Source organism: Achroia grisella, unplaced genomic scaffold, assembly GCF_030625045.1.
Source record: "Achroia grisella isolate CSIRO2021 unplaced genomic scaffold, CSIRO_AGI_Agris_v1 utg544, whole genome shotgun sequence".
NCBI classification, from domain to species: Eukaryota; Metazoa; Arthropoda; class Insecta; order Lepidoptera; family Pyralidae; genus Achroia; species Achroia grisella.
Genome location: NW_026712929.1, coordinates 1,111,516 through 1,123,526, shown reverse-complemented (window position 1 = coordinate 1,123,526; position 12,011 = coordinate 1,111,516). Strand labels below are relative to the sequence as shown.

General features: G+C 39.5%; 1 protein-coding gene across 2 annotated transcripts in view; it reads left to right on the top strand.

Moving 5' to 3' along the window:
• LOC131847919 (autophagy-related protein 16-1) overlaps positions 1-12,011 on the top strand; it is a 187,034-nt gene that overhangs the window by 152,621 nt on the left and 22,402 nt on the right. For both annotated transcript variants that reach the window (XM_059197635.1, XM_059197634.1), the window contains 3 exons: positions 3,367-3,487; positions 5,634-5,813; positions 11,748-11,832. In XM_059197635.1, the coding sequence (XP_059053618.1) occupies positions 3,367-3,487; positions 5,634-5,813; positions 11,748-11,832 (386 nt within the window). The remainder of the gene's footprint in view (positions 1-3,366; positions 3,488-5,633; positions 5,814-11,747; positions 11,833-12,011) is intronic.

Sequence of the window (12,011 nt, the reverse complement as noted above, 5' to 3'; positions counted from 1 at the left end):
GTTTATTTTCCATTCCAGTCACATAAAACAAGGTTGCTCCTTGTAGCATACAAGGCACATATGACATCTTTGTTACTAAATAAGTTATGGCAAGATCTTACCATCAGGTCGGATCACTACAGTCTACACTACACTTACGTTACTGTTGTCATTACAAATTGCTGAGATGTGGACTCGTATAAACGGTTCCATTTCCTTCTAGAAATTGTATGTTATATGAGCTCGTTAGAAGTCGGCAGGTCTTGTCCAAACGATATCGCTTAACCCCCTCAATTAGTGTGCCCCACTATCGCGCGCAATAACCCGAAAGCGGGAGCTTATACGCGCCCCGCACTCGTGACGCGACCAACTACTAAATGAGTGTACTCTTAATTAGCCACTATACTATAAATTTTAAAGCGATGATAAGGTCCCGTTGTGCACTCACTGGGAACAACGTTCCGACTAAATGGCGCTTAACGAATTAAACTCAATTAATTCCTCCTCACCGAGAATTATCGTCAGTTAATTTTATTAAATAGTTTCCATAAAATGCAGTAAAAAGTAGGATCAAGAAAAAAGAACACGAGTTATTCCCCCATAAGCGCTATTTGAGACGTATCGAGCGATACTTCAGTCAGTCATGTTGGCTTTTGATGTGATGTCATTTATTACCACAGACAAATTGACTTTTTTCGACCTTAAACTCAATTTAAATACCGTTTTAAACTTTTTAATGAACTGAAATTCGAGGCGCGTGGTGGAATTTCTGTGACGAGTCAGTATCTATATAATTACTGTAATAACATGTAATGGCTCGTCTCGTCATGACTAGCAAATTTGCGAGGACTACTGGTAAACGGTACATCGGCAACCGAGTGAAGAAAGGTCGTTAGGCGGGCGGGAAATCGCTTTAGTAAGCTATGTAATTAATAAGATGCCTTTTAACTTAGATTTTGAATACAATGAAATAAAAAAATGTCAAGCTTTATACAATCTTCATATACAACAAAAATAAAAATGCAAATATTATCTAAAATATCTTATGTGTTCAAGAGAATATCATTCTCATTTATTTCTGTCAAAAATTCGCTTATAAATCGTAATTTTCAATTGTAGGAAATAATCCATGTTTGCTTAAAACCAGAATATTGTGTTCTCACAATGTTCTTACTGACATTACCTCTTGTAATTATCATGTATTGTATGTTTTGTCAACAAACTTCATAAAGAATAGCTTAATTATATAATATATTCTCTGAAATGTTACATTTGTGTGTTAAGCGATATCACCATCAATTTTGTATAAATTATGACTATTTTTATCGATACAATTAACTCCTACATCGGTTCAATTAAAATTTTGTCGAGGATGCATTTAATATTGTTTCTTCTTTAAACAAAAGAATCAACCCACCCATTTCTCCTTGAATATGTGAGTGTTTGCTAAACATAAACGCAATGAAACTTGTCGGCCGTACCGCCCGATAACGGAGCGTTTTGTCTGTAATTAAGAGTAGTGAGAGTGGGTCAGATGTCCAGTCGCATATTACCGCAAAGTTATGGAGACATTTTGAGCGTGTTGGAATTGTTTAACTACAAGCTTGTCATGTTCAGTTCTTACGTCGTGTTATAAATCTATAACAGCTACGCTACGACTTTGAATAGAATGTTCATTAATTTATTACAAACAAATTAAAATAGTCAAGCTACATATAAAACAGTTCTCACGTTTTGGTACATTTCTTACATGAAAATAATACAAATAGGAATCGCGAGTTCATTTGACGTTTTATTGAACCTAAGGATTGTTCACACAGTATGACATCTAATTAATAGATACTTTAAATGCAAATAGACAGCACAGCTACTTCCCTCGTGAGCGGACTATTCGGCGCAGCGTAGTGAAGCTGTTCGTTGTGATCACGAGGCCATAAAGCGAAGACAATAATCGTTGTTCGTGGTTCGCCGGGAGCCACGTGTAAATGGCTCTCCAATGCCGGCCGGTAGCCTATTGAATAGTCTCTTCTATTTTTTATTAGACTGTCTAGTTAGTATGGATTTTTTAATACTCCTCTCTACGTATTTCTGTGGCATCTAGTATTTCTTTTATTTTTATGTTTTCATTTTACAGGTTAAATTGTCTTATTTTATTATTCTACACGTATATTTTGTTTGTATTGTTTTCATACGAATAAAGATTTTATCTATCTATATAATTATAGATTTCGCCTCTAATATATCTCATTACAAACTTATATTTAACTACACTTGTTAGTATGTCTCCACAACTTGTAACTGAAAATTATTAATATGATGATTACATGATGATGAATCCATAAATGTCAATCACAATTTACACATAGAGCTAGATTGTAAGTTAATTCATAGAATAACGAGTTTATAAAAAAATAAGTATGTACTATACAGTCATAGTCTTTATAACGTCATTTATACAAAAATCCCAAAACGCATAATATCTTGTATTTAAATATTATTTTACAATATTCATATTTGTTTGTAATTGTACATCATCATTACACATAGTATAAAACAAAATCGCTGTTGCTGTCTGTCCCTATGTATGCTTAAATCTTCAAAACTTCGCAACGGATTATGAAGCGGTTTTTTTTTAAATAGATAGAGTAATTCGAGGGGAGGGTTATTTGTATATAATACATGCGTGTGAAGCCAGAGTGAGTAGCTAGTAGCATATAAACAAGACATCGCTGTGGTTGTACTATTTCAGAATTACCGAAACCACAATAGGTTAGGTTGTGAACTAGAGATTGCGATAGACATAATTATTATTAGCATTAGAGCAGACAAATTTTTGTAACCATTTTCTTGATCCTTTTTTACGTACACGGTTACAACTACGAAAATTAGTCACGACTCTAATACGCTCAATGTATTGTCTATCTCTTGCTTTAGTACTTTCCTAGTCATAAATTCTTCTTCCAATCTAATTTTTTTTCTAATAATCATCATAGAGTCAATGTTGACTGGGATATCATCAGAGTCAATTGAGATAGTAATTCAACGTTATTCGCCCCCTGCCATGTTGGTTTCCAGTCATTTGCAAAATGTTTGTTTTGTTTTTTTTTTTTTATTTGAAATTGCAACTACATTTGTAGGCAGTTCATTTTTATAAGGTTTTATTGAAAAATTATCTATAACTCTAAACCTGTGTAAAATACCACCAGTGACTATTAATTTCACCAAGGAAATGAATGAGTTTCTGACGACAACGATTTAAATATAAACGTTCATTAAGCACAGCAATAACTTTACACTCATAGCACAAATCGCCAACATCCGTATATAGTTTAGAGATAATTAAAATGGCTAGTTGTAATTGTTTAACGTGTAATTAATGTTTTGCAGCACACGCTGACTGGGCACAGTGGGAAGGTGATGGCAGCTAAGTTTCTTGGTGAATCAACCAAGGTGATCACCGGTAGCCACGACCGGACACTCAAAATTTGGGATCTCAGGAGTAAAAGTTGTAAGTATATAGTTATATGTATACATACATATAGTTATCAATATTACATTGAATTTAAATGTATATTTGATTTAAATTATTTTATAAAAAGGATTATAATAATATCGTGGTACCTAAGCGATTTTTTTAATGTAAGGATGTCAACTAAGCAGTATATGCAGGTATTGCAACAACAATATATAGTATATTGTTGCATATATTAATTATTGATTATTTTAGAATTTGATGTATGTGTCTCTAATATTTTAAACTAATATCAAGTCAAAAACATGGTTCACATTACTTCATCAAGTTTATTGTAATCTTGAATTTATTAACTATGTAATAACACCATAACATCATTTACACGTACATAACTAACTCTCACAATAGCTTTATGAAATCAGCTGTTATCCGCTGCTGAATTTATTTTTATTTATTAAAGAACGCAACGCTTGTCGTCAATCTGGCGCACGCCCATATAATCTGCAGGAACTAATAAAGGGTATGAAACTAATACGAACCAATAGGAATTATTGCGAGTAATCGAATTACGGCCATAATCGTTACATACCAATACAACATCGAGTTAGTTAAAGGACGAGAGAAACATGAGACCAGCGAGGAAATTTGTACCCATAAACACATTAAAATTATTGACGCTTGAGGCACCATCTTCCTCTATAATTAGTTTTACTATAGGTCATTAGGAGCGATGCTCGAGCGATATTCTACTCGAAATTGTTTATAATTATCTAATCCGCACATAAACTATATTTCTCATCATCAAAGTTGTAATTACATAGTCTAATAAACTAGCAAGTTTGTTTATTGGTTTCATCGTCAGCTTAAACATTTAAGTGATTTATTTTTTTATTTACTTAATCGGTTAGTAACTATTTACTTAGATATATCAACCCGATAGATCAAGTATGATGCTATAAGGATTCAATAGGCAGTTGTTACATATACACCCGTTGATGTCTTTTATACATACATATATACATTATTACCTTGGACCGCTAAAATTATAATATTTAAGCTTTTTCTCTTATTGAATTAGCACAGTTCTGTTTGCATAAATTCATATTGTAACCTGCTATTTGAGACGTTATTTAAATTATAGTAGACAAGGAACGTTAGTAGAGTTTTATCACGAATATAAGAGGAAGTTTTCAATTCGATTGTTTTTTTTTCCATGTCATAACTTTTTCTACGTGAAACAATTTTGATAATTCTTTAGCTGGCATCTCTTGCAAATTTGATTTATTCTGTCTAGTACGTTTGGTATTATCTTTCATAATGCGATTGAAGTCAGTTTTTTCGTGGCCTGAATAGAACATTATTATTATTATAATAATTATAAGTAAATATGAAACTGTATTAGTAGTAACCTACTGTTATAGAAACTTCTTTTTCATGTTGTATGTAGAACACATTCAAAGTTAATGATTATAGAAACAAATAATATTGAATACCAATGTTGGTTTGCAATATCCATAGACGCCTGACCGCTTCTATACAATGTTAATATCGAAATGAGACCGACTTTCACGGACTAATTCGTACAAAATTAATTAGATATGCAAATTAGGTTCCAATTAATTAATTTGTACGTATAATCGATTTTCCTCGTTCATTTTGTTAGAGTTTAAGAGTTTTAAAATTCACTAAAACTGTTCTAAACATTCTATTTTTACATTACATAATAAATTATCTTGACATTTTGTTTTGTGGAAATAGTAACTTCTAAAGTTAACGAACACTCTTAAATTATAATATTAAATATATCATTATGACATAGGTCTAATTGTTCTCGACGTCCATGCTAGTCTGCTATATTTATTCCTTAATAATTATAAAATAATTTCTGCTTGTTACATTAGAACTTACAAAAATAAAGCCTCTACCATTTTAACCCAAAAATGTAATAGAGAACAAATACGTTTTTACGTTTAGAATATTAGTAATTATTTGCTTATTAAGTTCAAAATTGATACCTTATCAGGTACGATCAACTTATTTACTCTTCCAATTATATAAAAAATATACATACATAAATGTAGCATTAGCCGTACGTGGAGCGAACATCCTTTACGAAGTTCAATATTACTACCTGCATGGTGAGAGTATAGCAAGCATTGTAATAATATTATTATATTAACAGGTACAGAAACAAAGTTCGTAGGATCATCATGCAATGACCTCGTGACGTCGGATGGTGCAGGCTCAACAATAATCTCCGGGCATTTCGACAAGACGATACGGTTCTGGGACATCCGTACAGAAATGTCGGGGAACCATATAATGCTGCAGGGCAAAGTCACGTCACTTGATCTTAATAGAGGTAAAATAACAACCTTTCAACATTATACTCTTGGCCACAAGAGTGTTACTATAATTATTAGTAAATTTATGATCAAACATTTGTACGAAGCTGTTATTGTTGGCAATTCTAAATACAATGATTCTATTATATTTTCCTATGATCATATCATAGGAAAATATAATCAAATTTACATGCATGATACATAGAATGCCAATTAGAATGCTTTAAATTATCTTATTGGCCTGACTTCCTGATTAAAAATGGATTAAGGAAAGTGCAGCTTAATAGAACCATTTAAGACTCTCAACTATGATTCTGAAGAGTTCAATACTGTGCAATCCAACTACAACTTTCTTTTAATATTTCAGTGTTTTTGTCTTTGTTGATGTGTCTGACAATCTCTCAAGGGAGGAGTTAAGTATCTCTGAAACTGTTTTATATAAGACAGTGTACGAAATTTGATGAAACAAGAATTTTATGAAATAATAGAAGTCTTTGCATATATATATTTGTCTTTGTCTCTGCGATTGTTTACAAATGGCAATATTTACATCATAATTTCACGTTTTTAACTTGCTTCATAAAATAGATATCAAGAGTTATTTATAGCAGAAGTAGTAAGCGAAGATATGAGCGTACCTACCCCGGACAATGCCACCGTTGTCAGAACTACGGGCACTCTGCCCGTAATTGCTTCGCTCGCCCACGGTGCGTTAAGTGCCTAGGCGATCACGCCACCGCAGATTGCGGCCGTAGGCCCAATACCCCCACGCCCCCCAGTTGCACCCTCTGCCTCACAGAGGGTCACACCGCGAATTACCGCGGTTGTTCACGCGCCCCACGTCCCGCCAAAAAGAAGGCCACCCACACCCAGGGCAACCGTGCTCCGGCACGTGCCCCCCGCCAAGGCTCAAACACAACCCGAGCCACTCGTACCCGCCCCTCTGCCTGCTAACAATGCCTGGATTAAACCCCCGGCAATTGTAAGCAAGGTAGCACCCAACCCGCCCGCCCAGAAAGCCCCGCCCATGCCCATACACAAACCCGTCCCCAAAACACTGCCCGCGGCCCCCAAGGCCAACGGCAGCTCCCTCGCGCAGGACTTCGCATTGGTCGCTCGCTTAGCCAGCACCATCGACCCTAACGAGATTGCCCTTCTAGCCTCCAAGCTCCGCCTGTATAAGGAGTCGCCCCAAAATAGGCTCGCAGCCGTCTGCGAGCACATCGGCGTACTTACCGCCATCCTCAATTTTAACCTGTAATTATGGGTACTCGAGCTCAGAGAGAAAAGCCTCGGTCCGTTCGAACAATTAAAAAAACAAAAAGGAGGAAATCGCCTCCTTTCTCACTGACCACCAAGTCGATATTCTCCTCGTGCAGGAGACCCTACTGAAACGTTCAGTCCGCGATCCTAGAATCGCCAATTACAACATAGTTAGGAACGACCGCACCGCCTGTAGAGGCGGCGGTACGCTCATATACTATAAACGGTCCCTACATTGTATACCGCTACAAACACCGCCTCTCACTCATATGGAGGCCTCCGTCTGTCTTCTCGGCATGACCGGCCACCGACCGCTCGCCGTGGCATCCGTATATCAGCCTCCCGGCAAACTACTGCTGGAAAGCGACCTACGCGCCCTCCTAGATATCAACAGCGCCACCATTCTGGCTGGCGATTTGAATTGTAAACACACCCGCTGGAACTGCCACGTGTCCACGACAAACGGCCACAAACTAGACAGACTAGCCGACTCGCTCGAATTCGAGATAATCGCCCCGCTCCGCCCTACTCATTATCCCCATAACGTGAACCACCGACCCGACATACTGGACATGGCACTGCTGAGGAACGTAACCCTACGGGTGAGCTCCCCAAATTCCATGCCGAGCTTATACCATCGACCGGTAACCCTCCTTTTGGGCCCTCCGCCCGACACGCCACTACCAACCAAAACAATAACAGACTGGCAACGACTCGAGAAATCTCTCGAATCGACCGACACACCGATACTCAACCGTATTCCCGACGTCATAGAGTCCACCGAGGACACTCTCATTGCGATCGACTCGCTTACTAACCACCTGCAGTCGGCAGTCAAGGACTGCTCCAGGGAGGTACCGGCGACGGACGACCGTCGCTGGCAGCTCCCCGATGACGTAAGGAGGTTAATAAGCGATAAGAACACAGCCACTAGAGCGTACGATCGCTACCCCTCCGAACCGAACCGGGTGCGCCTGCGAGCCTTACAGCGTAGCGTTAAGGAGCGCATCGCGCAGATCCGGGACGGCCGGTGGGGCAAGCTCCTAGAAGCTCCTAGAAGTACTGGCGCATAGCGAAATCTCTCAAAACCGACCAACATACAAACGACATGCCCCCGATAGTCCGACCCGACAACACTATAGCCTTCTTCGACGAAGATAAGGCTGAGTGTCTAGCGTCCAACTTAGAAGCCCAATGCTCCCCCAGCACGCTCCCAGTCGAGGCAGGTCATCTCGAGAAGATAGACACCGAAGTCGAACGCATCGCGTCCACCCCGCCTACCGAATCTCTCTCACCAGTCACGCTTGATGAGGTCAAAACGCTAGTTAAACAACTACCTATCAAAAAATCACCCGGCTCAGATGGCATATCGAATAGGCTAGTCAAAAGTCTGCCATCCCAACTTTTAGTGTTACTCGTCGCTATTTTTAACGCGGCGCTGTCCAACGCTATATTTCCAGACAGCTGGAAAGAAGCCGTGGTCATTGGCATCCCCAAGCCCGGTAAAAATAAATCCGACCCGTCCAGTTATCGTCCTATCAGCCTCCTCAAGGCTATAGGCAAGCTGTACGAGCGACTCCTCCTCGCCCGCCTAAAGGAGTTTATATACTCCAAAGGCCTGCTCATCAATGAGCAGTTTGGCTTCCGAGCCAAACACTCCTGCGTCCATCAAGTGCACCGCATCACGGAGCACATTCACAAAAACACTCTGTACTTCGCCACCAAGTCCCCCAAAGGCGGTACAGGCGTTCTATTTTTCCATGTGGCTAAGGCTTTCGATAAAGTCTGGCACAACGGCTTGATTTACAAGCTTCATCAGTTAGGTGTCCCCGACAGGCTAGTACTCATTGTACGAGATTTCCTGTCGAATCGCTCTTATCGCTACCGTATAAACGGAGTGTTATCCGACCCGCACCCCATACGAGCCGGCGTCCCTCAGGGCGCCGTCCTCTCTCCGATGCTCTACTCGTTGTACACCAACGACATCCCTAAATTCTCCGACTTAAAAGTCGAAATATCGCTGTTTGCCGATGACACGGCTCTCTTTACATCCGCCAAGTCCCGAGCGACAATAGCCAGACGGCTTCAGAAAGCCGTAACGATACTGGGCGAATGGTTCCGTCGGTGGCGCATAGAAGTCAATCCCGAAAAAAGTGCAGCAGTGTACTTTAGCAGGGAATTCGACTCCATGAATCACCCGATCGAACTATTCGGCCAAAACATCCCGTGGGTTTCGAAAACGAAATATCTCGGCGTCACCCTAGATAGGAAACTAACGTTTCGTCCTCACATCAAGCGTGTCCGCGACCGAGCCGCCTTTATACTAGTAAAAAATGTCGCTTCGCAACAAGCTGACATTATACAAGGCTTGCATCCGTCCCATCATGACCTACGCTAGTCCCGTATTCTCCCACATACCCTACTGTTTAATCAACAGACTACAGGTCATACAGAATAGGTTTCTGCGTCGAGCCACCGGTGCGCCGTGGTTCGTTCGCAGCGTAGATCTCCACCGCGATCTTAATCTGCCCTCCATCAAGCAGTTTATGAAGGAAGCGTCTCGACGCTACTTCGACTCTGCCCAATCCCACCCTAATCCGCTTATAGTCAGTGCGGTCGACTACGCACCGAGGAGGAATATCCGACATACGCGACAACGTCGCCCGAGGCACGTTCTCATTGACCCCGACGACCCCATAACGGCAGGTAACCTCCCCACGGGCCCACCCGTTCCACCCCGACCACACTTTTACACACACACACACGACACCGTCCTCGCCGGCGAAGACGACGACCTCAAACACACAATATCGCGCATTCAACCGGGCGCCTGCGCGCGCCCGGGCGCTCCACACCGGCGCCCCCGGTCGCCCCTCCGATCGACCCCCCGTCCAATTCAAACGGGGATCGAAATTACGACGGCCTGAGCCGAGGTTCGAACCCCTAGTGGTGCCCTCAGACTAAAGTCGTATCCGTCGGGCAGGAGTTGGCCTTCAGCCGCTCCATAAGTCCTTCCGCGGGTTTGGAGTGCCATCTGCACTCGCCCCATAACGTCCGGTGAAGCTGTAAAGGCCAGCTACGGCCAACAGCATTAGAGTAGTCCGAAAAAAAAGCGAAGATATGGTAGTACAGGTTTGATAACATGAATATTACACATCCACTTATTATTTTAAGTATACGCGCACCTAAAAACTGATATTAATGAGTGCACTCAACATAGACATTCCAGATGTTAATCTTCTTATTTACACTACGAAATATACAGGTTACTGATTGCTACCCATGTCATGATGCATCTTAACATGAATAGATCTGATCATTTGACGTATTCATATTTTCCATATGAACGCACCAAAATGTATCAATCATAAAAATGAAATTACTTTGATTTGTATTACGCAATCCACACACCGTCCCGTTCTTGGAGTTCAATCCCCTCATTTCTTCCCGTGTATAAGAATTTAAGTCTAATAAATTGTTACATAAAATGTCCATACCACTTAACAACAAAGTAATGACAATAAATTTAAAGGCACCTTAATTACAAGTTTATAGGTGCTTTGTTAGGACTACAGGGAGTTAATCAAATATTAGTTAATCTTTCCTGTTGATACTTAAATGATAGTTTTAATATGCAGTTACGTCGTAAATGGCGTTAATTTCAATAGAATGGAGACCAGTATTCAAAGTTAATTGAATACGTAGTATATAATTCGTGTCGACATAACAATGTGACGAGTTGCCCGCCACTTAATTCCGTTACACGCCTCTCGGCGAACCCTTTTTTGTCAATAACGGTCGCTCACAAAACGTTAAGACTGATACTTTCAATCAATCGTTGCCTCGGTACGTCACTACGTACGGGACTGATTAAATCACGTCGATTTCGTCGCCGGAGATCGATGGACAAATGAATAGGGAGACGGTTCACAGTTAGTGATCACGGTCGGTCCAGATCCATCAATGGTATCGACCATCTATTTGCTTTGCAAAACATTAGTGTGCCGCGATGAGCCACTGCGTTGTATGTCACCGAATACGATACGATTGAACATCACCGCGACGTGACACGCATCCAACTTAGCTATACAAGAAAATTAATAATGATTTAAAGAAATGATCATTAATCTCTTTAAATCGTTATTTGATAATAACACTTTATATCACAAATTGTTGTCTTATTTTTTCTTAATGAATAGCACACACGTTGCTATTTTGAGCAATATAATTAAAATGAAAGTAAAATGGAAAAGCATGAAGTTTATTTAGTTGGCTGTTATTGATGACTTGAATTCACTAGAATGGTTTAATAAAACATAGCGTGTGATGGTTCAATGTAAAGGGATGTATATACTATTAGACACAGGAAAATATTGTTTACCATGGGTATAGTAGAGAAAGGTTTGTTAGTACCTTTAAGAAGGGAATTATTTCCCCTTTTTTAGTGTCGATAACAATTTTTTTTTTTTATTTGGGCCATATGCAAACTATGAAATATTTATTCATTCATTTTATTTATCACTCTTTATTGCACCTGAATTGAAATATAATTAAAATATTTTATAGAGTATGTAGGTACAAAAAACTTAAGCGTATATATATTATGAACATACACGTTAGACATAATATTCAACTAAAATAAATATACTATTCGTAGAAATAAACAACTTAAATATGTTTTGTTTCAGATAGCAACTATTTATTGGCGTGTGTACGGGACGACACAATACAACTAATAGACTTACGGATGAACACGATTGTCCGTTCTTTCAGGTAACATTAACCAAACATATTTATGACTGTCTGTCCCATTGGTCTAATGGCACTAATCTTCATAATTTACTTTTAGTTGCAAATAACGATATATTGTCGTGCCAAATCTCGCCACTTTCGTTTTCTGTTTCCGCGTAATTATAGTAAGTAAAAAGTGACATTCCTAAACGGACTGTCAC